Genomic DNA, 27,715 nt, shown 5'->3' with positions numbered 1-27,715 from the left:
AGCCACGATGATGGGGAAGAAGTTGAGGTGAGATCACGAGGGGCACATCTGGCTTTGAAATTGGACGATGCGGTCCTTGTGGTTATAAAGCAACACCATCAGGCGCTTGATTTAGGGGCAGAGAGAGCGCGTGCGTCCTGTTTATCGTTGCAGCTGGAAACAGATGTGGCCACCAGTCGGTGCCTTCCCGGCCAGAACTGACCCTTTCCAATGAACACCAGGGACACGGTTGGTCTGCCGAGTGTGAAGTGGAAACGCCTGGCTGGTTTTCGGAGTCATGACTTAGCTGAAAAAAGACCCTGTGGGTTTGATGTCGGTGAGGGCAGAAAACGGACAGGGAGGGGAGGAAAAGCATGAAAACAGCTTTGCTCTGAATGGAGTGGGGGCGGGGAGTGCTACTGTGAGCATGAACATTACAGCCTAGAGCAGTGAGATCTATTTGAAAAAGCACAGGCTTAGGAGTCAGAAGACCTGGGTTCTAATTCCAAATCCCCCAAGTGCCTGCTGGATGACCATGGGCAGCAAGTCACTTTGCTTCACTTAATTGTGGTATTTGTTGAATATTTACGATGAGCCAGGCATTTTACTAAGCACTGGGGTAGATTAAAGATAATCAGGTTGGGCACAGTCCCTGTCCCACATTCATTCATTCATTCATTCATTCATTCATTCATTCAATCCTACTTATTGAGTGCTAACTGTATGCAGAGCACTGTACTAAGTGCTTGGAAAGTACAATTCAGCAATAAAGAGACACAATCCCTGCCCACGCTCACAGTCTCAATCCCCGTTTTGGAGATGAGGCAACTGAGGCACAGAGAAGTGAAGTGTCTTGACCAAAGTCACATAGCAGACAAGTGGTGGAGCTGGATTAGAACCCACATCCTTTGATTCCCAGGCCCAGGTTCTATTCACTAGGCCACTCTGCTTCCCTAGTCTCCTCATATGTAAAATGGAGGTGAAACACCTATTCTCCCTCTTTCTTAGCCAGTGAGCCCCATTTGGGAAATGGTTTCTGATGTGATTAAAGGGAAGTAGCACAGTCTAGTGGAAAGAGAATGGGCCCGGTAGTCAGAGGACGTAGATTTTAATCCCAGCTCTATCATATACGTAGGGAACGTCACTTCATTTATCTGTGCTTCAGTTCCCCCATTGGCAAAATGGAGATACAGTACCTATCCTCCCTCCTACTTAGACTGTGAGCCCCATGAGTGACCTGCTTAATATAGTAAGTGCTTAACAAATATCACAGTTATTATTTTTGCATTGTATCTAACCCCGTGCTTAGTACACTGCTTGACAAATAGCAAACATTTAACAAATATTACTATTAATAATGTTATTATTATTTTTATCCCTGCTCACTCTTCCATCCCCTTAAGACTGTGAGCCCCATGTGAGACAGAGACTATGTCTAATCCGACTGTATTGTAGCTACCCCATTTCTTGGCACAGGTTTTTGACACACAGCAAGAGCTTAAGAATGACTTTAATAATAATAATATCAATAGCCTAAGAGAACTAGATGAATAGAGTTCCATTTAGAAACTAGTAGCTTACAAGTTTCCATCTAATGGTGAGTTAGGAGAGTAAGCAGATATTCTTGAGAGAAAAAGGGTTAAAGGTCCTCACAACCAAAAAAGAAAATTTAAACTTTATGTTAGAAGACATTTGGGTAACAGTAGTTACATGGAGGAAAGGAACAGATTTTCTGAAATTCTTCATCGGAGTGTTCAACATGAGAAGCAGCATTTCCTGAAGGATAGAGTACTGGCCCAGGAGTCAGAGCACCTGGGTTCTAATCCCAGCTCTACCACTTGTGTGGCCTTGGACAAGTCATTTAACTTATCTGTGCCCCAGTTACTTCATCTGTAAAATGGACATTAAGACTGCGAGCCCCACATGGGACATGGACCATCCTACCTGATTAGCTTGTATCAACCCCAGCCCTTAGTACAGTCGCCTGGGACATAATATGTGCTCAACAAATACCATAAAAAATTAGGGATTTGCCTAGGTGCAAAGTTGAGTGGTCCAAGTTAGGATATTTGAAGGAAAATTAAGGATATGAAAGGTGAATCCTCTGGGTGCCATCATCAGATATCAAATTCTGGACTGGATAGACCCTGGGACTGACCCCCTGATGGCATTTCTTATGTTTTAAAGCTCATCATGGGCTTGGAACATGTTTATCAATTCTGCTATATTGCATTCTTCCAAGGGCTCATGGCACACAGTAAGCGCTCAATCAATATGATTGATTGATTAATTGATTGTCCCCCCTCTGGGATGCTAAGCTTAGTGAATTAGGGGTGGGTGCCCTGTTGGATACCCAAGATCTCCTTCTCTGGGGTTGGCGCTCACTCTCCACTTGAGGACGGGTTTCTGCAATTGCTGAACTGCCTCAGAGCTGCTCAGTCATTAAAAGATTTAAAGCAAATGAGGCCAGAAGTGAGCTGAGCTTTTATGTGGGAGACCAGAGACATTAGCTGGAAAAGGCAAATGGAATAGAGCAGAGGGAAAAGCAAAGTGGGCATGGGGGCAGAGTGTTAGACAGAGATGAAGGTGGTATGAGGGAAGGGCATGGATGCAAACTGGTAAACAGATCATGGTGGTATGGGGAAGAATGGCAGACAGAGACTAGGGGGTGTGGGTAAAGAGAACTGAGAGTACTGGAGAAGTCAGAGATGACAGTGTGGGGTCTGACATTGAACAGCAGAGTTAAAGGGTAATGGGCAATTCCAACTCTGTGGGAGGGGACGAGTGGGAGGGAGTGAGTGAATCCAAGCCTTCGGAGAGGGGCGATATGAATTGTAGGAAGCTAGGTGAATGATGTAATTCTTGCCCTTAGCAGATTCTCACACAGTCCTCTGCCTCCACACAGCCCTGTCCCAACCCCACCCCAGAAACTGGGGTGAGGAAAGGAAGAGAGCAGGAGGGGGTGGAAATGACAGGAGGTAATGGAGTCTCTGGGCAAAGGAGGCAAGGGAAGAGAATGTTGTGGTGGGGAGAGGGGGAGTTAGAGGCAAGGAAGAAAAGGAGCTTGCTGGAATTGGGAAAAGGAGAGAGGAAGTCGGTATTGTCGAACCATTTGATGTTGTGGATGGAAGGTAGGTGCTGGGGTTGAAGAGAAGAAAAGAAATGGGGTGATCCAGAAAGTGGTAAGGATGTAGCATGAAACACACTAGAGCAAGACCAACCTAGTGCAGGGAGGCTGCTGGCTCTCATCCACGTCTGGGATACAGATTCTCTGGCCCCCTGAACTAGGGAAGCAATGTTTCCTGGTGCATTGCTCCAGGTCCTGCCCTAGAAGAGCCTGACTCAATGCCTCATTTATGGTACTCATTATGTACAAAGCCCGGTACTAAGCAGTGGGGTAGATACAAAACAATCGGGTTGTACAGAGTTCTTGTCCCACAGTTTAAGTAGGATCCAGAGCAAGATTTAATCTCCATTTTACAGATGAAGAAATTGAAACACAGAGAAGTAAAATGACTCGTCCAAGTAGACCCAGACTCACCCAGCAGACAAGTGGTGGAGCCAGGATTAGAACTCAGATTCTCTGAATCTCAGGGTGGGTTTTTTTCAATAGGCCATCTTGCTCTTTGGGAATAAATGTTTAGGGAGCACCAATGGTGATTTGGAGGTGCATACCCATAGATACACAGGTAGAAGTCTTTTTTTCTCGCTTTGCCGGTCTTTTGGTTGAGTAGGCTGGGTTTTTTTGAGAAAAAACCAAGGACCCAACCCAGCCACTACAACTAAGTTTGAGCTGCCACTGCTGCTGCTTCCAGGTCCTGGGCCACCATTTCTGGGTTCTCCTGGGATCTCAGTTGCTACATTGCAGAGGGCAAGAAGATTTGGTGTGGCCTAGTGGAAAGAGAGCGGGCTCCAGAGTCAGAGGACATAGATTCTAATCCCAGCTCTGCCACTCACCTGCTGGGTGACTTTGAGCCAGTCATTTAACTTCTCTGTACCTCAGATTCTTCATCTGTAACCTGAGGATTAAATACCTGTTCTCCCCACTACTTAGACTGTGAGCTCCATGGGAAACAGAGCCTTTGTCTGATATGATTATCTTGTATCTAACCCCACTGCTTAGTACAGTGCTTGGTACATAGTATGCGCTTAATACCATGATTATGTATGGTGGTTCGATAAGGGTGTGGAGCAGGTGACCAGGACTAGAACCATGAGGCACCTAGGATGACCTTGGAGAGGTGTGGGGTAGAAGAATTCAGAAGCAGCCAGTCTAGAGAAATAAGGCAAGGGTCAGGAGATGAACTTGTCTGGAGACCCTTCTGCAAGATTAAAAAGGTGTACATTAATTCATTAATTCATTAATGTACTAAAGCAGATTTGACTTTTCATTTAACTATGTGGATTATAGACCTACAGACTTATGGGAGATAAAATTGGTCCCTCAACCTGCTGCCTTTCTTTTCCACACAGTCTGCAGTCCCCCTCACCCTTTTTTGTGGTATTTGTTAAGCATTTACAATATGTCACACATTATACTAAGAGCTGGGGTAGACACAGGCTAATCAGGTTAGAAATAGTCCATATTCCATATGAGGCGCACAGTCTTAATCCCCATTTTACAGATGAGATAACTGAGGCACTGAGAAATTAAGTGACTTACCCAAGGTCACACAACAGGCAAATAATTGAGCTGGGATTAGAATGCAGGTCTTTCTGGCTCCCAGGCCCAAGCTCTATTCATTAGGTCATGCTGCTTCTCAGCCTTGAAGCTTAAGTCCTCCTTTGTGACACTTGGGTCAGAGATAACCTATTGGGGGTTTCTGAAGTACCCCTCTTTCGTTGCAGTAACAATGCAAGTCTAAGAGTTAAGAAGATGGACACCTCACTTTCTCCTTCCACTGGGATTGAGCAACGGGATTTAGAGATGAGGGGAGATATTTTAGAGCCAGGCCTTCTGCAACTGAGCCCTCATTTCCTCTTCTCCCTCTCCCTTCAGTGTCACCCTTGCATTTGTATTTGCAAGCTTTATTCACCCCTCCTTCAGCCCCACAACACTTATGTATGTATCCGTAATTCATTTAAATTAATATCTATCCTCCCCTCTAAACTGTAAACTCACTGTGGGCAGGAAACATGTTTATCACCTCTGTTATAGTGTACTCTCCCAAACACTTAATACAGTGCTCTGCACAAGGTAAGGGCTCAAGAAATATGATTGATCTTAAATTTAAGGAGCTGTCAAATCTAGGATTCCCTTGATTTGGGATTATGAGGTATTCCAAGAATGCAGGGGATCACAATGGCCCCTACCTTTTGCTCCCAAGGACATCCTGGAATGGTTCATGCACTCCTTACCCCAACTCATAACAGACCACTCCTTCTGGACCTATAAAGAGTTCAGATATAGGTAGATGTCTCTGGGCAAGTCACTAAACTTCTCTGGACCTCATTTACCTCATCCGTAAAATGGGGATTAAGACTGTGAGCCTCATGTGGGACAAGGACCGGGTCCAACCTGATTAACTTGTTTCTCCCCCAGTTCTTAGAACAGTGCTTGGCACATAGAAGCACTTAACAAGTACTATTATCATCATTATTATTATTAATCCACTGTCCCAGGTACAAGCTTATCAGGTTGAATACAGTCCTTGTCCCATTGTGAGCAGCTTTAATCCCCATTTCACAAATGAGGTAACTGAGACACAGAGAAGTCAAGTGACTTGCCCAAAGTCACACAACAGGCTAGTGTCAGAGCTGGGATTAGCATCCAGATCCTTTTGACTCCCAGGTCCATGCTCTACCCATTAGGGCATGCTGCTTCTCAGAGTATTTCTGAGGTAACTCTTAGAGTTATATACCGTGGCCTGACTCCGGCTTTCCTGTACTTGATCCACACTCCCTACCTCTTCCTTTACCCTTCCTTCTCTCTTACTGTTAACCTGGCATCAAGCCCTACTCTGTTTGAGAAAGGAAGATGGCACAGTCTGAATGAAAATGGCAGCTTTATTGTGAAGCAAATACTGACAAGCAGCTCTCAAGCTCATAGAGAGGACACCCCTAACCCAAAATGGCAGACAGAAAACAGTAACCGGGACTAGATGTATTAGGGTGAACGTTAAAGCAGGATGGTCCAGGTGGTCCCTTGAGAGACAACACTTTGGAAAGGAACTTGGCACCACTCATGCTTGTCTCCACCTCAGCAGGCAGCGGAAATGGCCCTGGAAGTGACTGGCAGATGAGTTTATGGGTGGATCAGGGCTTAGGTTGACCACTTGAGTGGCTCGAAGCAGGCAGGATAGGGACCTTTGATCTGAGCAGCTTCCAGGGGATGGAGAGAAGGGGAGAGTGGTCAATGTAGAAAGGAGTCCATTTGGAGTAGTGTGGGGGGAAGGGTCCAAGAGGAGGACGGGGTAGGAAGGAGCAGGATGCTAGAGATTACAGTGGTTCAGCAGCCGTGGAGAGCATGATGACTTGGATTTGGGATTGGAGTTGGGTGGGGTCACTTGAAGGCAGGATAGGAAGGTAGGGGATGGGAATCTGTGGTCAGCGAAGCAACTGGCTGGTAGGAGGACAGAGACTCTAAATGGACGCCAAGCACAACGAGTGCAGGTTTTGCAGGATTGAAGACAGGCTGATTCCTGTCAGTCTTGACTCGTAACTCGGCCTACTCTCTGAACATCTGGGAGGAGCAGCTTTATTCACTAGTTTGTATGATCTCAGGCTCAGGAGGAAAACCAACTGGAGGAAGCCAAGTAGAATATTTCTTCTGTGATGAGAAAGTTACTCCCCCAGGGCTTCCTCACTGGTGGGCATAGGATTATTTCACCTGTAAAAGTAACAACATTCATGAGATTCTGTGTTAAAGGAACTGTAGAGGGATGAGAGCCATTTGAGTTTAGACTGACCATTGACACTCAATCAGCAATCTTCCCTCTGCTATTCTCTCTCTCCTCCCACTACAAACCAGCCTGAGTACTCTCTAACTCTTCGCTCTTCTAGCTCCAACATAGTCACTGTGGCTCAACCTCTTGCTTAAGTACTTCCCCCCTCCACCTACATCTACCTGCTCCTTTATATCTGACAGACCACTACTCTCTCCATCTTCAAAGACCTACTATAATCACATCTCCCCTAGGAGGCCTTCCCTGACAAATCTCTCATCTCTGCCTATTTTCCCCCATTACTATAAATACAACACTTCCATTGTACCTATACACTTGATTCCTCAACCCACAAGCATTTAAGTAGGTCTTGTTAAGCTCTGTTGCTTCCCCTTACCTGTAGTTAATTTTGGTGTTTTATCTCCCCAGCTAGGACAGGGATCATATCTACTAACTCTATTGTACTCTCCCAAGTGCTTAGTGCACTGCTCTCCACTTAGTAGGTGCTCAATAAATACTTCTGTTACATGTTCTTAAGGATCTGAGGGAATTTTCTACTGAAAAAAGCCTTTAAATACAAGTCTGCCCTGTGCTTAGTGGATAGAGCTTGGGCCTGGGAGTCAGAAGGCCCTGGGTTCTAATCCCAGATCTGCCACTTGTCTGCTGTGTGACCTTGGGCAAATCACTTAACTTCTCTGTGTCTCAGTTACCTCATCTGTAAAATGAGGATTAAGACTGTGAGCCCCATGTGGTACAGGGACTGTGTCTAATCAAATTACCTCGTATCTACCCCAGTGCTTAGTACAGTGCTTGACACATATGAAGCGCTTAACAAATACCACAATTATCATTATTATTTTTACTGACATGAACGGAGAGGCAAAGTCCTTAAGGACTCTAGGTCCAACATTACGGGCCCTAGATTTTCCTTCCCACATAAGGGGTTCCAGTTCTGGGGATTTTTAGGTGAAACTTCAGTAAGGCTAGAAATTTCACAGTTTTTCAATGTCAGGTTTCTTGCCCACAGCAGGTTTCTACATCCCTAGTTTGAACTTCACTCACTTCCAAGTCAGTCAGTCAACTGTATTTATTGAGTTCTTATTGCGTACAGAGCACTGTATTAAGTGCTTGGGAGAGTACAATATAACAATATAACAACCACATTTCCTGCCCACAATAAGCTTACTTCCCGTTAATTTCCCATCTCCTTGAGCTTCCTCATCCCTTCACTCAAGTCCACTCATGAATTTATTTAGATCCTTCTTAGCCCCTGTTTGTGTATGTCCACATTATTTATTTTTGACCTCTCTATTTCTAAAAATCTTTGTGCTTGCCTCCTTTGCTGAAGTATAAGCTGCCTGAAAGCAGGGAGCCCGTTGCTTAAGCTCACTGTGGGCAGGGAATGACTCATCAGTGCTTAGAACAGTGCTTGGCACATAGTAAGTGCTTAACAAATACCATTATTAAAAATACCCATTATTATTATCAACTCTATTATACTGAACTCTCTCCAAAGCAGTTAGTACACTGCTCTGCACACAGTAAGCATTTAAAAAATACCACTGATGGATTGGTTAGTTATTTTGTATTTCCTAAATAGTTACTCTCCCCCAGTTCAAAGCCTTACTGAAGGCACATCTCCTCCAAGAGGCCTTTTCCTCCTTTCTTGTTCTCCCTTTCCCTTCTGTGTCACCCGACTTGCTCCCTTCATTCGCTCCCCCCGCTCTCCCCACCCTACCACACAGCCCCACAGCACTTATGTACATCTCTGTAATTTATTTATTTCTGTTAATGTCTTTTTCCCCCTATAGAGTGTAATTCATTGTGGGCAGGGAAAATTTGTCTCTTATACTGTACTCTCCCAAATGCTTAGTACATTGCTCTGCCCACAGTAAACATTCAAGAAATATGCTTGACTGACTGATTGACTACTACAGGGCATTGGATCAAGGGAGCACTCATTACATGCTATGAAGCCATTGAGTTTGTTTGGGACAGCTGATGTGAGTGAATCAGCCCTTCCCCTGTTCACCTCTCCCAGCTCTCCCCAGAGGTAGGGACAGAGTCCCCATATACCTTGATGAAGGTGACGAAACCACTGTACAGCAGAGTAAGGAGGAAGAGGGCTACGAAGGTGGACACGGTGGGCCATACGTTGTTGGACTCATCCATCTCGGTGTAATCATCATTGTTCTCGTCTTTGAAGGTGAAATCTATCACTCTCGGGTCTAAGGGGAGAAAACAGCATCTGGGTCAAGAGAGGTGTCCCCGAGGTGGTCCTCTTAAAGTCATCCCTCCCCTGTTCAGGAGCCTGAGTCTTCTGCAGGGTGGTCTAGTGAAAAGAGCATGGAGCTAGGAATCAGAGGACCTGGGTTCTAATCACCATTCCCCTGTTTGGCTTCCATGTGACCTTGGAAAAATCACTTCACTTCTCTAAGCCTCACTTTTCTCATCTGTAAAATAGGGATTACTCTCCCTCTAACTTGAACTTGGAGTTCCATGTGGGACAGGGACTGTGTCCAACCCAATGATTTTGTATCTATCACAGCACATAATACATGCTTGGCACATAGTAAGCACTTAATAAATATCTTTAAAAATTCCCAGGGACCTCAAAATCCCAGGAATACTGAAGGTAGGAGAACTAACTCTTCCACTCTGCATGTCAGAGGGAGGAACATCAATGAAAGGTGAGACCCCCCCTCCCCCACCCCCATCTCTGCATTTACTTGCTGAGGAAACAATCTGATTCTGATGTCAGATATCCAGATCTAGGATTAGGATGCATGAAAAACCAAAAGCATCAGTGTAAGAACTTCCACAGTCATTAAATGTTGTCCCCTGGCCTGTCCACAGCCCAACCGGCTGTGTCAAGCTGAAAAGGGTCTTTATGGACCAGAGAGAATACCATCTAACCTGCATTTAGCACTGTAGGGATTGTGTGCTTCCCCAGAGGGAGCACATACTGAGGACTCAACCTTTGGGGCAGACTGGCTGAGATGGGTGTGGGATCAACAACCCCAGTGCATGCCCAAAGACACCATCCATGCGGGTTCCAAAGCTCTATTTTTTGGAGGAAGCCACAGCAAGTCTATCTGGGACCAAGGCTAGATGCTTTGTGTTTGGGATCTTGATCAATCAATCGTATTTATTGAGTGCTTACTCTATGTAGAGGACTATACTAAGGACTTGTGAGAGTACAATTCAGCAGAGTTCAGTATGTTTGTTATTATGGCATTTTTTAAGTGTCTACTATATATCAAGCACTATTTTAAGTACTGGGTAGACACAAGTTAATGTAATCTGACATAGTCCCTGTACCATATGGGGCTCACAGTCTAAGTAGGAGGAAGAACGGGCATTGGATTCCCATTTTAAAAATGAGAAAACTGAAGCACAATGAAGTTGTTTCTTACCCAAGGTTACACAACAGGCAACTGGCAGAGCTGGGATTAAAACCCAGGGCCTCTGACTCCCAGACCCTTGCTCCTTCCACTTGGCCTTGCTGTTTCCTGCTTTAGAAGTGAGCCCAAATCTTGGGTGGGCACAAAAGGCCAAGACATCAATAGTAATATTTGGTGGTATTTGTTAATTCAGTTCAATTCAATTGGATTTATTGAGCACTTACTGAGTATAGAGCACTGTACAATGTGCTTGGGAGAGGACAATATAACAGTAAACAAAAATATTCCCTGCCCACAGTGAATTTACAGTCTAGAAGACTGTTAAGTGCTTACTATGTGCCAAGCTCTGGAGTAACTACAAGGTAAGCAGATTGGACACAGTCCTTGTTCCACTTGGGACTCACAGTCTAAGTAGAAGAGAACATAAATTTAATGTTCCCTTTACTGACAAGGAAACTGAGAAATGGAGAAGTCAAAGGTCCCACAGCAGGCCAGTGGCAGAACCATGAGTAGACCCTGGATCTTCTGACTCCTAGGCCTATTCTCTTACCATTAGACCACCCAGCTTCAATGCAGGCATGAACCACCAACCACATAATTAAACTGTAAACTCCTTGAGGTCAGGGAGCATGTAGACTCACGGTACTGAACCTTCCCTAGGCACTCAGTAAATGCTATTGTGGGATTGAAGGGTCCCTGTAGGTTAGAGAGCTGTCCAGGAAGAAGCAGGCTACTTGGGAAAGGATCCACACCACCCAAATCTAGCCCCTTCTGAGACACCAAAGAGTACGCCTCAGTTGTAGAATTCCTCTTCTTGATGGAAGATTGTAGAAAAGAAAGGAAACGATGAGCAAAAAACTCTTGGATGACAGGCTAGAGATTTTAATGTGGCAAGAAATACACCAGGGAAGCTGGTGGTAGAGCACGGGGACCCGATGCAGACAGATGGAGCCCCAAAGGGGAGCCAGGAAGCAGTTTCGGTGGGAAGGAAACACAGACCAAGCCAATTAGGACATGGGCGGGGACCAGGGAAAGGAAGCAGGCCAGAGGCCGGGAAGCCAGGTAGGGGCTGCGGGAGGGGAGTGCCGAGCTGGTTTTTACCATAATGGGTGCTGGCGTTTCGGATTAGGATCCCTCTGCGGGAGATGTGGAACACCTGACAGTGGTATCGGGTCCTGGCCATCCATCGGCTCTTCGGGATCTCCAGCTTGCTGACCGCAGAGCACCTCCGGCTCTGGTGGTCACAGCTTGGGTTCTGGCTCTGGGCAGCTTGGGTTTCTAACACCGCACTGCCCTCCTGCCATTGCACCAGGATGCTGGCTGGGTAGAAGTCTTTGATTAGGCAGACCAAGGTGAGAGAGGGACCTCGACTCATCTCCTCAGTCGGGGGCGGGAAGAGGTAAACTTTGGGGGCCTTAACAGGACCTGGTGGAGAGAAGAAGAGTTCAGTAAGAGGAAGTCAGAGCCATAGAGGAATGGTGAGAATAAAAATAATAACAGTAATAATAAAAATAATGAGTGGTATTTGTTAAGCGGTTTCTGGGTACCAAGCATGTGGAAGATACAAGCTAATCAGACTACACGATCCCTTGTTCACCCAGGGTTCACGGTCTCAGTGGGAGGGAGAACAGGTATTTAATACCCATTTTATAGATGAGGAAATGGAGGTCCATATAAGTTAAGGGACTACTCCAGGTCAGACAGCAGGTAAGTGGCAGAAGTGGGATTAGAACCTGGGTCTCTTGACTCCTGTCATGTGCTCTCTCCCCTGGGCCTCACTGATCAGAAGTTCCACTCCCTTTTCGGGCACCCTGCCGATACGGAAAATGGGTCTTCAAAAAGACCGTCTGCCTGCAGGGCATAAAGCCAAAAGAACAGCTTCAGACTATCCAGTTGTCCCCTGCCCTACCCTACGGTCCTGATTTCTTCCCTACCCCCTAAATAAAGAAGGATCGGAGCCAAATGGTCTGACTGTCCAAGGAGCTTCTCTTGGTATAGAATGAGAATGAATAATACGGAGGAGTATTGAGCTCTTACTAACCCCTCTCTATGTCCTGGCTCTCCTTGGGGGCAAAGCGGCCACTCCCCAAAGAATATTGGTGCTAATAGGTGAGCCCCATCTCTTTCTATTCCAGAACACATCACCTGTTGTGGCTGAATGCAGCCATGATTCCAAGCATTCTGGACCCCGAAGCTGCCTGCGAGACTGGGGGTGCCTAGATTTCTTTTTCAAGTGAGTTTCCCTGAATCCCTCCTCTTGGTCAGAAAAGGGACCTCTGGAAGGAGGACCAGCAATCTCGAATAATAATAATAGTAGTAATAATAACAATATTGGTGCTTGTGAAGTCCTTAATACGTGCCAACCTCTGTTCTAAGTGCTGGGGGAGATACAAGTTAATCAGGTTGGACACGGTTCCTGTCCCACATGAGGCTCACACTCTTAATCCACATTTTGCAGATGAGGTTACTGAGGCCCAGAGAGGTTAAATGACACAGCATTTAAGTGGTCACCCAGCAGATAAGTGGTGGATCCAGGATTAGAATCCAGGTCCTTCTGACTCTCAGGCCCATGCTCTATCCATTGTCATGCTGTTTTTCAAATACCAGGCACTGGAGTGCATTATTTTTAACTCGGACTCCATTCCTCAGCTATAAAGATACCCCAGGGGGCCAGCACTCCCTTATAGTCAGATTCCAACTGAGCAAATGTGAATATAGTCAGCTCCTTGCTCTACGTTTTGCTGGGATTTTGCTAATATCTACCTGCACAACGTCATCTTCGGCCCAGGATTCTCCCTCCAACTGCAACACTAAGAACCTGGGGGTTGAATTAAACTTTCCGAGTTTATCTAAATTTTTCCATGAACTTATTTAAATTATTCTTGAACTTATTGGTATTTTCTGCCTCCCTAGGGAACTTGATCAATCACTAAATCAACTGGATGGGAACCACTGAGACTTTCCCAGCTGGATTGGGATGTATGCTCACTCTGTCCCAGCTGAACTCACCGGGAATATGAGTGACGTTGACCCTCAGTTCACTCTGGCCATCCTTGACCTGGCAGCTGAAGGATTCTGTGCTGTTCCAGACACTGAAATTGACTTTCAACTGGCTGAAGAGCCAGCTACTCCCATTGGGGAATTTCTCCTTTTTGTTCTCCACCGTCTCCAAAGCAGCCAGCTCCTCTCCTGCCGTCCACTCCACACTCGCGTTGAACATGTCGGTCACACATGTCAGCACTACCGTCTCATTCTGCAACAGCCACTCGAAGGATGGGGGTAGGGTGTGGGCGGTCGGACTCCAGGCTGGACACTCTGTGGGGGACAGAGTAAGTGAGGACTAGTGCGCGGGGGGTTGGAGGCTGACAGACCCACTACTTCACATTGCCCCCTGACTCTTCCTACCCTATTGGGATTCCCTTCCCCTTGCCTAGCTGGGGGTTCAGATTCTCCTGGACTTTTCAATCTTGATGCCCACATGGGGAAGGGTCAAGTCAGAGAAAAAGTGTGCTGTGGAGTTGAGCAGCCTAATATACCTGTGAGACAGGGACGTCTGTCTATTTTACAGATGAAGTAACAGAGGCACAGAGTCAACAAATGATGTTCTCCCAGGTCAGTTGGACCAACAGCCTTGAATCCGACAAGGTAAATCAAGTTTTCTTTCAATCGATCAATCATTTTTATTGAGTGCTTACTTTGTGCAGAGCACTCTATTAAAGTCTGTCAGAACATAAAGGCAAGAAATGCCCTCTTCCCTAGTACCCAGTTCAAAGTAAGTGTGTGTGAGTATCTGTGAACAAATGTGTGTGTATATGTGTGCTGTCTTTATTATTATTATGATATTTGTTAAGCATTTATTATATATGTATATTTATATCAAGCACTGTTCTAAGTGCTGCCTGTAGCAGTTATTATTAATAATAATAACAATAATTATATTTGTTAAGCTCTTACTACATAATAATGATGGTATTTGTTAAGTGCTTACTATGTGCCAGGCACTGTTCTAAGCGCTGAATGTCAAGCACTGTACTAAGCACCAGAGTACTTATAAGATAATCAAGTCCCCACATGGAGCTCACAGTCTAAATAGGAAGGAGAACAGGCATGCAGCTTACTCAGGACAGCCATGGTAGCTGTCCCATATGGAACTCTCTTTAAGTAAGAGGGACAACAGGCATCAAATCCCCAATATATAGTTGAGGAAATTGAGGTACAGAGATGTCAAGAGACTTGCCCAAGATCACATGGCAGACAACTGGCAGAGGCAAGCCTAGAACCCAGTTCCTCTGAATCCCAGGCCCATGCTCTTTCCACTAGTCCACACTGCTCCTAACCAGTAGACCCAATCCCTGCCTTCAAGGAGATTTCAAAAATAATTTTCCTCTAGATTGTGTGTTCACTGTGGGCAGGGAACCCGTCTTTTCCTCCCTGTGTTGGTCCACCCACCCCTGACTGCCTAGGCTGACTGAGGGGGACCTTGGAGAGGTTCAGAACACTTACGGGTGGAGGTCAGCTCCCTCCTCACGGCAGCCGTATCCGAGCTGTGGTTCACCACACAGGTGTATGTCTCCGGCTGGGTCCACTCCTCCAGACTTAACAGCAAGGCACAACTCTGCTGGAACATGCCATTGCCTAGAGCCTTGCTAGGGAGGGAATCGCTGCAGCGGCGCTCCTGACCTCTCACCTCCCACTTCATGTCGATGTCCTTGGGGCGGAAGTCAGTGGCCAGGCAGACCAGCTTCTCCCGACTGCTCCCGCTGGGTTCGTGGAAGGCGGTGACCAGAGGCCGGGCTGGTTCCAGGAAATCTAAAATCAAGGAGTGGTTGAGCATGGCTGGGGAAGAGTCATGGGAGATATGGGGAGGAGAGATCTAGAAGAGAGGAGGCCAGAGCAGAATTGGGAGGAGGGGCAGAACCGAGGTGGGCGGTGGCTATAGAGAGGCAACTGAGAGCATCGTGATTCTTCCAAGCACGATGGAGACTCGAGGCATCACAACCCCGCAGAAGTTGCAGCCCAGTGCCACACACTAATGTCACACAGTGACACACGACTGCACCATGGTGCCATAGCATGACACCACTCCATAATGCTAGATCGTGACTCCACATCATGACACCACTGCATAATGCCACACTGTGATGCCATACCATGACACCATACCATGATGTGCCATAACAACTCACATTCATGTCACACCATGAGGCCATACCATGATGTCTCAATGTGAAATGACACCAAGATGCCTTTCCACAACGCCATACCATGATGTCATAGCATGACACCACTCCGTAACGTTGCACCGTGACATCATACTATGGTACTGCTCCATGTTGCCACAACATGACACTGTACCAAGATGCTGTACCACGTTGACATGCCATGACATCATATCTTGAGGCCACACCAGGAGTCCACACCATGATGCCCCAACATGGAGCAACTCAATGACGGCAAAGCATCAACATCACATTGGGACCAAAAGGTCACGATATTCCAGGCCCAACTAGACAGAGAAATGCCAAGCTGGTGTTGCTTTACTGGACTAGGCCCCGTCTCCCCTGTAGGAGCCTGTGATTCCCGTGAGGGCTGGGAAGGTTGGATCCTTCCAAGCCTTTCTCCAGAGAACCAGATGCTCCAGCTGCCTGTGAGGCCAAGGAGGCTACGGCGATTGATCCCACAGGGACCGACTTACCGAACACTCCATTCCTGCTGATGTTGAGCATGCTAGGGGAGGAGACATGCCCAACCATACAGGTATATGTGGAGGCCATGTGTCCCTGAGAGGCTGGTATTCGCAGAAGACTCTGGGTCGAATACATGGCATTTCCAGGCTGGGCAAAGGGGGCCGTGGTGGTGAACCAGGAGGGGCTGACACTCGTCTCGTTCTCCCACCATGTCAGGAAGATCTCAGCTGGGGAGAAGTTGGAGACCTCACACAAGAGCCAAGCGGAGGCCTCGGCCGAGGACTGAGGTAGGCTCGGATGTAGTACATGGATGGAAAGCTTCCTGGGAGGGTCAGCACCTGGGCGGGAGGGGAAGAACCATGTGATTTTAAATGTCGCTTGCCTTGGAGGTCAGGAACAAATCACCAGAACTGGGGGCTGAAAAATATCCCAGAGTTCATTCGGCCCCTCCTCCCGCCTTCATTCAGGAGGGCATCTGATACTGTCAAGTCCAAGTGATGGAAAGCCAAGCTATGGCAGTGCTTGCTGGCTCACAGAGGGACATTTTGTTGGCATGGCATACCTGCCTCCACCCGCATGGCCACCCTAGGGCCACTCCCACATCCCGGGCAGTCTGGCACCTGAGCGAAGGTCCGCTGGACAGGAGGCAGCATCTATGGGTGGCTCAGGTGGAGACCCAGAGTCGATAGTCCAGATGGTTCTGGGAATACCCAAAATTCTAGAGCCAATGGTCTGTATGTTCCAGTCATGCACAGATGGTGATCCTTGGGCTTGGCCCATCTAGGCTGAGCTGTTAAGCTTCTTCGTGCGGAAACCAACCACAGTGTGACTCAGGTTCACCGTCTGATGTAGTGTGGTGGGTCACATCTCTGGAGTTATCCCTGTGGCTGTGCATGGAAGATGCTTTAGCACAGGCAAGGTGCTGCTCTGCCCTAGGGCATGCTGGGAGTTGTCATACTCTCTGAATGACGGAAGTGGGGAGCCAGATGCCCTGACTTTCTGTAGATCCAATATGGACCCCAATAAGAGCCAGAGAAGTAGAAGTGTGCTGCATGTCCCCTTTCCTTCCAGGGGATTGGGCCAGGCCTGGTCTCTGCCAACAGTGCCTGATGAAGAGAGACCCAGCCTTCTGGGTTGGCACCAAATCTAACCTCTGGGGGTGAGCTGAGCAGCACCCGGTTCCACGTCCTTACTCTGGGCTGGAAGTCTACTGGGTGAGGGGTGGGGGACCGGAAGGCCCCAGGGAGCTTGGGCTAGGCAGCTTGGCCCTACCCTCTCCAGCAAGGTCTCACCTCTGAGTGGTTGGAGGGTCTCCTCTTGAGGGGCAAACAGACAGCGGTGGGATACCCTGCAAAGGACGGTGTGAGCAGCTTCCCAGTCGGTCCGGGAGAGGTTCAGGTGGCTGCGGAGGCTTTGGGTGCCATTGTCGTGCGTCACTAGGGCTCTTACGCTGGGGCTTCCGGCAAGGGGCTTTTTATCCACTTCCCACGTCAGTGTGGCCTGGTCCAGCTGGTAGCCCACCACCAGGCAGGTCAGGAGCGCTTCCGCCCGGAGCACCAAGCCTTCCAGGGGTGGGGGCAGGAGGTAGAGAGTGGGCTGGGGGGTGCTGTCCTGGCAGACTGTGGGAGAACGGTGAGGAAAGAGAGCTCCGTTGGCAAGTCGGCCGATCCCGGTTGCACCTTTCTCTGCTGGGCTTTGTGTCCGGCGCCTCCTCCTCTCTGAGGCCCATCGTCGAGTGAGGCGCCCGAGCTGGGGTAGGGAGCCATCCCAAGGGTGCGGGGGTCCGGCGCTGGGGTGGAAGGAGGGAGGGTCTCACCTGCACACTTGCTCAGGTTTTTTTGCTGCGTGGCTCCAGCGTGGCTGACCCGGCAGGTGAACTCGGCCAGCTGGTTCCACTGGGCGTTGGGCACCGAGAGCTCCAGGCTGGCGCTGTACCGGCCATCCCGACTCCGGGTGATGGTCTGGGTCAACCCCGGCTGCTCCTGCCCTTTCACCAGCCAGAGGATCTCAGCTCCCGCGGGAAAGAAGTTACTGGCAGAGCAGCGGAAGACACTGGTCTCAGCTCCCGGGGCATTGCAAGCAGGATGGCCAGTGATGGACACCTCTGGGGCCCTGGAGAGAGCCCAGTCTGCAGAGGGAAACAGGGGATTGAGAGCCATGCGGGATGCTTCCAGGTAAGGAGGCCCAGGAAAATGGAAGGTCCTCAGGGAGTGGGGAGAGTGAGAACTTGGGTTTTGGCCAAGAGAGCCCATTCCAGCCAGTGGCCAGGACTCGGCTCTCATGTGCTGTGCAGTATCGAACAGATTGGACACCAGGGCCCTTAAAGAAGTATTGGTTTTATTCACGGTTTCGGTCATTGAGTTCTGTCCTCGACTGAGGCCCTAGTCCTCTCGTGAGCTGTTCTCTCCCTCAGTCTGTCCTGGATTCACAGTGTCATTTTTCTTTTTTTAATGGTACTTGTTAAACACTTACTATGAACCAGGCACTGTACTAGGCGCTGGAGTAGATACAAGATAGTCAGGTTGGTGATAGTCAGGTTGGTCACAGTTTTTGCCCCACATGAGTTTCCCAGTCTAGGTTGTAGGGAGAAGGATTTAATCCCCATTTTACAGATGAGGTAACAGAGACGTAGGAATATTAATTGATTTGCTTAAGGCAACCAGCTGGCATTTGGCAGAGCCAAGATTAGAGCCCAGGTTCTCTGACTCCCAGGCCCATACTCTTTCCACTAGACCACACTGCTCCTGGACCCTCCACTCCAGTAGAGATGGCCCTTCCGGGTCCCTGGTGCCTCCGGCAGCCTTTTTTCTCATTGCTGAATTATCTGCCTCCTCTCCATGCCTCACCACCCCCAGTATCCTCAGTCCCACCTCCTTTGTCTCCGGGCCTCCCAGTTTGGCTCTTCACTGCTTAGAGTTGAGCCTTGATGAAGCCCCATTGGGCCCCGTCTGGTCCAGAGGCCCCTCCTTCCTCTTCCTCCTCCTGACAATGGGTCAGGAGTTAGGGCTGTTGGAGGTGTTCCTTTGCTCTTCATCACCCTTCCGATGGGCTCTGGACAATTGTTCTTGTTCTCCTGCTGTTCATGATGTCCCCTTCAGGAACGACCTGTCATCACCATAAACAGTATCATTGTCCTCATCATCATCGTCGCCATCTTCATCATCAACATCATCATCCGTGGCAGACGGGTCTGGTCAGAGGGTGTGGGTGGCATAGTGTTGGAGGAAATGATTTGTCCTCATGCCAGTGTCGGAATTCTCCTTGGGGGCTTGCGAGAGAGGCAATTCCTGTATTCTAAGAGAACTGGCTGTACCAGGCTCTACTGGATAGAGAATGGTACAATGGGTGTCCATTGACTAAAGAGCTCCGTACTGGGCATTGGCTGTATACAGAGCCCTGTATGGGTACCTACTGTGTGCAAAAGTCTGCATGTGGAGCTCTCTGTACTGAGTACCTATGGTGTGCAGAGCTCTGTACTGGACAGCCACTGTGTGCAGAGCTCCGCACTGAGCACCTACTGTTTGCAGAGCTGTATACTGGGCACCTGTGGTATAATAATGATAATAATAATAATAATGTTGGTATTTGTTAAGTGCTTACTATGTGCTAAGCATTGTTCTAAGCGCTGGGATAGATACAAGGGAATTAGGTTGTCCCACGTGGGGCTCACAGTCTTCATCCCCATTTTACTGATGAGGTAACCGAGGCCCAGAGAAGTTAAGTGACTTGCCTAAGATCACACAGCTGACAAGTGGTGGAGCCGGGATTAGAACTCATGACCTCTGACTCCCAAGCCCGGGCTCTTTCCGCTAAGCCACGCTGCTTAGAGTTCTATACTGGGTAAACGCTGTGTGCAGAGTTCTGTGCTGAGCACGTACTGTGTGCAGAGCTCCATACAGGGCATCCTTTGTATGCAGAGCTCTGTACTGGGCAACGACTTCATGCAAAGCTTTGTAGTGGGCCCTCACTATGCTAAGAGCAATGTGCTGAGTGCCTACTCCTGCCAAGTGCTGCAATGGGCACTTATTGTGGACAGATCACTGTACTAGAAGCTTGAGCGCATACCACATCTCCTAGCCCCTGAAAACGGTTACCCTTAGAAAGCTGCCTTTTGGGGTATCCAACTTCCTCTCTCAGTCTTCCATTTCTAGGTCTCCTGGGGAGGAGCGGTACCTGGAAAGAGACGAGAGTTCAGGGTCTAGGTGGAGAGTCCAGAAGTAACAAAGGAGAAAGGTAAAGCCAGCTCAGAATGGGATGACTCACCTGGATGTCAGGAAGTGTCCGCAATCCAAGGGGCACCAGAAAGTCAGGAAGTGTCCGCAATCCAAGGGGCACCACAAAGTGGTACGGGTCCAGCCAAGGGATCACACCTGAGCCCCTGGACTGTGACTGTAAGCCCATGAGCTGAGAGGGCCTGAGAGCTGGGAATCAATCTCCCACTTGAAACTGGCCTCCGGAGCTCTTTGAACGACTTTTCCTCTGCCAGAGTGGCAACCTTACCATCCACTTGGCTAGGGCAGAGTGGAGCCAGGCTGACTCCAGGGTCCTGGGAGGGAGAGCGGTGCTGCTGGTCAGGGCCTGATCACACTCTAAGAGGGGTCAGGCCTCTGGCTTCTGGCTCCCAGTGACAGCGATGCTTGATGTCTCTATCGGCCTCCCTGGCAGACATGGATGTAACAGGGACTTCCTCTGTCCCCCGTGTCAACCACGGCCTCCCCCCGAGCACTGTCCAGCTCTGATCCTGTCAGTCCATTGCATAGCTGGAACCACTTATCTATTTTTTAAATGGTATTTGTTAAGCGCTTACTCTGTGCCAAGCACTGTACTAAGTTCTGGGGTACAAATAAGCTAATCACATTGGAGATAAACCATGTTCCAAATGAGGCTTACACTCTTAATCCCCATTTTACAGATGAGGGGGGAACTGAGGCCCAGAGAAGTTAAGTCACTTGCTCAAGGTCACACAGTTGACAAGAGGTGGAGTAGGATTAGAACCCAGATCCTTCTGACTCCCAGGCCTGGGGTTTTCCCAGTAGTCCATGCTACTTCTATTTACACACATCCTGAGCACTTTTCTATATATGTGATTCAGTGGGATATATAATCGCTCACTTGGATTTGTAAATATTAGCTCCTTGAGGGCAGGAAATGTGTCACTTTCTTGTTTTGTTCTTCCCAAGTGTTTACTACAGTGCAATGCACCCAGTGGGTGCTCAATAAATACTGCTACTACTACTACGTGATTTTCATCAGAAAAAGCACTGTAGCGCAGTGATTTTAGTCATAGTAAACTTTGGAATGCTTTTTCTGAAGAGTTTTTGTTAAGTGCTTACTACGTGCCAAGCAGATTTGCCCCCCCCCCCAAACTTTCTGTCTCATGGGAACAGGAGGTAGAGGGGTGAAGCAGCAGGCAAAGGCCCCCATAATGTCCCACCACCCAGGACACCAACTCCCAATTTGGTTCTGCCACAGCCTGGACTGACTGTTACCCATGAGCCTTCGTTTACTTCCTCCCTTTGTTCATCCCCCCTCACAACCCCGTAACACTTATGTACATATCTGTAATTTATTTATTAATTTATGTTCATGTCTGATTCCCCCTCTAGTCTGTGAGCTTGTGTGGGCAGGGAATGTGCCTGTTTATTATTATATTGTACTCTCCCAAGTGCTTAGTAAAGTGCTTTGCACAGAATTAGGATTAGAACCTAAGTACTTCTGATTTCCAGGCCTGTGCTCTATCCACTAGACCACACTGCTTCTGCACTTCCCAAACAAGTCCACTATCCAATCAGTGATATTTATTGAGTACTTACTGCTTGCAAAGCATTTACTAAGCCCTTGGGAGAGTACAATACAGTATAGATGGTAGACATTAACTCTGCACTCTAAGAGCTTCACTGGGCAAGTCCCGGAATGCCACAAATGCTGGTGTGATCCCATTCCTGGGATATGACGAACATGGCACAGAGAACTCTTGCAATTCACTCAGCGCAGTTGAGTAGATTTTCATGGCCCACACCAGACTTGTTAGAAATTCACAAGTCCCCCAGACAGTAAATCAATCAATCAATCCATCCTTTTGGTTTGATCTTATTTTTCTTTAAGCCTGTGTTCAGGGTCAACTCACTAGTCCCAAATGCGCCCCCGCTCCACCCCTCACCCCCACCATGGAGTGGTTCCTTAAGGGATGGAAGGAGTGGGCGTCAGCCCTCACTGGGTGGGAGGGTCAAGGCAACCGCACTCACCAAATGAAACCTTGTTGGAACGAGTGGGCCGGTCTGTTGACGGATGCATCACAACACAGGTGTAGGCCCCTCCTCTCTCCCCGGGGCCCACACGCAGGAGGCTGTATGTGGAGAAGGCCTCGTTGCCAGTGGCCACCACGGGCCCGCTGCTGTACAAGGTCCTGGGGAGTGGGTGGCTGTTGTTCTCCCAGCTGACGCTGAGCTCTTTGGGATAGAAACCTCGAATGTTGCAGAGCAGAGTCGGATGATCTTCCTCTCCTGGGGAATCTTCTGAGAAAACCCGGGAGACGGACACTGAGGGCTTCTTCGTGGGGGTCTCTGAGAGGGAGTGGGAAGACAGAGCAAAATGGTGGCTCTTCGTGAGGGTTGGGAGCTGCTTAAACCGGCTGAGAGCTGCAGGCACCTTGCCCTCTTAGGGGAACCGGAGGTGGGGGGTGAAACAGCAGGCAATGGCCCCCATAATGTCCCACTACCCAGCACACCAACTCCCAATGTGGTTCTGCCATAGCCTGGACTGACTGTTACGCATGAGCTTTTGTTTACTTCTTCCCTTTGTTCATCCCCCCTCACAACCCCATAACACTATGGACATATCTGTAATTTATTTATTAATTTATGTTCATGTCTGATTCCCCCTCTAGTCTGTGAGCTTGTGTGGGCAGGGAATGGTCTGTTTATAGTTCTATTGTACTCTCCCAAGTGCTTAGCACAGTGCTTTGCACAGAGTAAACACTCAATAAATACAATTGCATGAATGAATGAACAAATGAATCGTCTGACCCAGCCTCATACTCAGTGGCCCAGGTGTCTCCCAAGGTCAAGAAGTGAAGTAAATCTGCTAGTTCCCCACATATCTTACCCTCTCCATATGCAGCCTGAATTCTCCATGCCAGGAGCACTCCAACCTAAGTCCTGGACCCTTCAGGTCATTCGTTCGTTCGTTCGTTCGTTCATTCATTCATTCATTCATTCAATTGTATATATTTAGAGCTTATTGTGTGCAGAGTCCTGTACTAAGTGCTTGAGAGAGTACAATATAACAATAAACTGACATATTACCTGCCCACAACGAGCTTACAGTCTGGAGTTGGGGAGACAGGCATTAATATAAATAAATAAATAAATAAATAAATAACAGATGTGTACATGAGTACTGTGAGGCTGGGAGGGAGGAAGAACAAAGGGAGCAAGTCAGGGCAACACAGAAGGGAGTGGGAGAAGAAGCCCAGCCCTGGATCAACCTTTGGTGAACTCATCTTCCCAGATCAGATGCCCTTACCCTACTTGCAAACCCTGGATCCACACCCTGATTTCCCAATCCTGACTCCCCACCCTGACTCCCACCCTGACTCCCACCCTGACTCTGTCAAGTGTCTCATGGTTTCATTTCTGGTTACTGTGGGAGACTCCTCCCTGATCCCATCCTGGGAGAGATTAGAGCAAAGCAAAGGGAGAGCGTGTCCCATCTCCTCTCGCTGTCCTGGTCAATATCAGGAAAGGCAGATGGGCCCTGGGGCTCTGGCTCTAGAGGGGGTGGAGGAGAAGGAGAACTCTCTGGGAGCCCCAGTTCTAGAGTGGACTGGTTTGGGGAATGGGCCATAAAAGGTCTAGAAATTGGCAGCAGGAACTGCGACTGCAATTGCCAGCGATCCCGATGGAAGTCATCCCTCTGATCTCCCATTTACTCACTGGGGTCGAACGTGGACAGCTCCTGAGTGACTTCCTTCACGCAAGGATGCTTGGCTCTGCAGATGTACCTCCTGCCAGCTTTCCAATCAGCCAGTGAGATGGTCTGGGTGCTTGTCCTGCTCTCCGTTCCATTGCTTTCATGCCTCGTGACCCCCGTCTGGCCCTCAGTGACAACTCCATTCACTTGCCAGCTGATCTGGACACTGGCTAAGTCGTAGCCCAGCACGAGGCAGGTCGCGTGGCCCTTCCCATTCCCCCTGACCAGCTCATCGTAGGAGGGTGCGAAGAGGTATAGGGTCATCGCAGTGGCATGGCTGTGACAGGCTGCAAGGCACAGGGAGGGGTCATGGCTCAGAGGGAAAGGCAAGTATCCTGCTTACAAACTCTATTGTACTCTCCCGAGGGCTTAGAGCAGTGCACTACACACAGTAAGCACTCAGTCAATACCATTCAGTCAGTCAGTCATGTTTATTGAGCACTTACTGCCTGCAGAACACTAACTAAACGCTTGGGAGAGTACAATGTAGCAATAAGCAGACACGTTCCCTGCCTATAATGAGCTCACAGTCTAGAGGGGGATTGGAGAGAGGTGATCCCATAAGTCATTCTGGAGTGGGGCCCTACCCACCCTCAGCCCCACTGGGGACTCTGAAGAGGGAAGAACCCGAGGAGGAGAAAGGAAAGTGAGGGACAACAGGAAGCTGGTCAGAAGGAGAATGCCCACAGCCGTTTCCGCACCTGAGCACTTGCTGCTGTTGTAGAGCTCCGGGCCCTCCTTCAGGGCAGGGTGCGTGACCCTACAGGTGAACGTGTCCCCGCCCTCCCAGTTCGAACTGGAGATTCTCAGGAGGCTGCGGGCCATGAAAGAGCCATCCTGGTCGGCGGCAAAGAGGGTGGGCGCGGGTTTGTTCAACTCCCGCCCATTCAAAAGCCACTGCACCTCTGTGGAGTTGGGCTTGAACTGAAGCAGCAGGCAGATGAGTTCCACAGTGCCACCCTCTGAGGTGCCAACGCAGGGTGGGGGCAAGAGATGCACTCTGGGTGGCTGCATCCTTTGGTCTGGAGAGAAGGAGAGGGAGAGAGACAGGGGATTGATGGAGAGATGGAGGTTGGACAGGAGGAGAGCTGGTCTGACGGGGGAGTGGAATGGCAGCACCAGGTTTTCTGGCATTCAGGGAGGAGACAGGAGGATGCTGAGAAAGCTCTGTACTGATCAGGAGTTTGGAATCTCCCAGAGTTTGGAGTCTCCTGATGTCACTGGCCATTTGGGGCAACAGGTTTTCTCCTCCGCCACCCTTCCCATTCCAACAATTGGCTCCTCTCCTTGGCAATCGACCTCCCAGGACCCCACCCTCTTGCTCCCATGTCTTAGGTACCTCCAGTGTGGAAAAGCAGTGGTTATTTCCAGTCCACCAGGGTCACTTACCTTGGCGTTTAAACACAATGATTTTCTTTTCTTTTTGCTGATTGTGTTTCACCGTGCAAGTGGGTGTCTCAGAGTCCCACTTTGAGGCTGGGAAGGTGAGTTGGCTGCTCTCTATGTATGTCATGTCAGACCTTCGGACGGATGGAAAGTTCTTCACATCATCTTTGATGTTCCAGGTGAAAGCCAAATCATTTGGGGAAAAGTTGGTTGCCAAGCAGACCAAGGTCACCTTGTCCTCTGCAGGGGCAGGGCTTCCACACCCTGCATACAGTGGGTACACTTCTGGAGCCCGTTGTCCTACTGGAAGAGAGAAATTGTAGACATGTCCAGTTTCCATTTCGATACCCACAGGAATCCCCCAGGGCCTTGACCTTGGATGTGGGTTCTAATCCCAGATTCTAATCCCACTTGTCAGCTGTGTGGCTGTGGGCAAGTTACTTAACTTCTCTGTGCCTCAGTTACCTCATCTGTAAAATGGGGATTAAGTCTGTGAGCCTCACGTGGGACAACCTGATTACCCTGTATCTACCCCAGCGCTTAGAAGAGTGCTCTGCACATAGTAAGTGCTTAACAAATACCAACATTATTATTAGTAGTAGTATTGTCTGCTGTGTGGCCTTAGGCAAATTGCTTCACTTCTCTGGGCCTCATTTACCTCATCTGTAAAATGGGGATTAAGACTGTGAGCCCCACGTGGGACAACCTGATTACTTTGTGTCTACCCCAGCGCTTAGAACAGTGCTTGGCAAAATAATAATAATAATTATGTTGGTATTTGTTAAGTGCTTACTATGTGCAGAGCACTGTTCTAAGTGCTGGGGCAGATACAGGGTAATCAGGTTGTTCCACGTGAGGCTCACAGTCTTAATCCCCATTTTACAGATGAGGTAAATGAGGCATAGTTAAGTGACTTGCCCACAGAAGTAAGCACTTGACAAATACCATAATAATAATAATAACAGTAAGTAGGTAGCTCAGTCTGGCCCTGCATCAAGCCTGGATTCCAGCTTGCCCCCTCTCCATGGATTAGCTTGGGGAAACCTTGGAAAAAGAACATTCCTCCAGCCTCCCATAAATGGAAAGGGATTGATGACCAAAATCTCTTTCTAGGACCAGTCTGAGAGGAATGAAATCTTGCTTATTATTCACTCTGATTTTTCTGGATAATACATGACTCTTAGTATTGTCATTACTGGGTAAGACCCATGGACCATCCAGTCAAGGATTCTGTCTGTGGCCATAGCAACAGGACACTTGAAGACTAAGAGATGAAGCCCCTTGAGGGCAGAGACTGCCAGCCATGTATTTTTTTCCAACAGCATGGCCTAGTAGGTAGAGTATGGGCCTGGGAGTCAGAAGGACCTGGGTTCTAATCCCTGCTTCGCCGCTTATCTGCTCTGAGACCTTAGGCAAGCCACTTAACTTATCTGTGCCTCAGTGACCTCATCTGTAAAATGGGGATTAAGACATGGACTGGGTCCAACCTGATTAGGTTGTATCTACCCGAGTGCTTAGTACAGTGTCTGGCATATAGTAAACTGTTGACAAATACTATTAAAAAAATATCGAATACAGTATTTTGAGCTTGATCAATACTATTACTACTACTGTCTAACATCCATCACTTTCTCTCTCATCACCCCTGACTTTTCCTCTAGTAACCCATCATGGACCCAACTTCCCTTGAACTGCTGGAGCTTTCCTGTCTTCAGAAACTTCTGCGGTAACAAATTGTTTGTGCTCAACCACACTGCGTGTAGATATGTTTCCTGTTGTTTTTTTGAACCTCCCACCCTCAAGTTCCAATGAGTGTCCCTCATCCTTGGGACATGGGTTTTGGCTAACTACAATTCCATAATTAATAATTCAATTATTTATCCATCCCCTCCATGATTTTCATCTATCATGACTTTGTTCAGTCACCTCAATCACATCCCATTTCTCAACAATCATCTTTCTAGACTGAAGACTCCTATCCCTTTCAGTTTGTCATCCTTAGGAAGTTGCTCCATTCTCTTGATCATACTGGTTACCCATCTCTGTCCTTCCTCCAGCTCATTCGGAACTGCAGTGCCAAAAACTGCCCTCTCAGCAGCCCTGGTATAGATGTCCTACAGTTTGATTTGGTTGCAGAACTCTATTTCTTTTCTTGCCATGTTACAGGGCCTCTGGAGGTGTTATTTTCCTTGCTATTCAACTCATGTTGGACTTTTGAGATGTGCCTTGAAAATTTCTCCTTGACTTCTCTTTCTCCTCACACATCACCTTTCCCTAGAGATGATAAATCAGAATTTTTGTCTCCAAATGACAGATGGCGGCCAGCCAAGCCTGTGAGGTTTGGTCTCCCAGTTCTTTTCTCCAAGATGGTTCTGTTCTAAATCTCTACCATTCAACTAGCAAG

General features: G+C 48.3%; 1 protein-coding gene and 4 gene segments (V, D, J or C); all 5 read right to left on the bottom strand.

The window, feature by feature from the left end:
- Positions 1–27,715, bottom strand: part of LOC120638829 — a 96,533-nt gene that overhangs the window by 45,452 nt on the left and 23,366 nt on the right.
- LOC114816504 overlaps positions 1–27,715 on the bottom strand; it is a 70,686-nt gene that overhangs the window by 20,729 nt on the left and 22,242 nt on the right.
- LOC120638828 overlaps positions 1–27,715 on the bottom strand; it is a 140,968-nt gene that overhangs the window by 91,486 nt on the left and 21,767 nt on the right.
- Positions 1–27,715, bottom strand: part of LOC100076564 — a 189,816-nt gene that overhangs the window by 140,799 nt on the left and 21,302 nt on the right.
- LOC100076770 lies at positions 5,968–25,733 on the bottom strand. Its single transcript, XM_029078813.2, has 12 exons — positions 25,315–25,733; positions 24,627–24,947; positions 23,889–24,212; positions 22,200–22,517; positions 17,771–18,082; positions 17,247–17,573; positions 15,963–16,292; positions 14,771–15,076; positions 13,277–13,582; positions 11,369–11,692; positions 8,940–9,091; positions 5,968–6,808 (listed from the first exon to the last, which is right to left on the bottom strand). The coding sequence occupies exons 1-12, from the start codon at positions 25,649–25,651 to the stop codon at positions 6,800–6,802; spliced, it is 3,366 nt and encodes a 1,121-aa protein (XP_028934646.2). The 5' UTR covers positions 25,652–25,733; the 3' UTR covers positions 5,968–6,799.

This window comes from Ornithorhynchus anatinus, chromosome 14 (genome assembly GCF_004115215.2).
Source record: "Ornithorhynchus anatinus isolate Pmale09 chromosome 14, mOrnAna1.pri.v4, whole genome shotgun sequence".
NCBI classification, from domain to species: domain Eukaryota; kingdom Metazoa; phylum Chordata; class Mammalia; order Monotremata; family Ornithorhynchidae; genus Ornithorhynchus; species Ornithorhynchus anatinus.
This window is presented reverse-complemented; position numbering and strand designations above follow the sequence as displayed.

Bases quoted from the DNA above. Each gene is read 5' to 3' on its own strand.
- LOC100076770 (XM_029078813.2), bottom strand. From the start codon at position 25,651: ATGGAAACTGGACATGTCTACAATTTCTCTCTTCCAGTAGGACAACGG. The intron at 24,948-25,314 runs GTAAGTGACCCT...CCTTCTCTCCAG, and splicing joins CATTGTGTTTAAACGCCAAG to ACCAAAGGATGCAGCCACCC. The intron at 13,583-14,770 runs GTAAGTGTTCTG...TGTCCCCCACAG, and splicing joins GAGGGAGCTGACCTCCACCC to AGTGTCCAGCCTGGAGTCCG.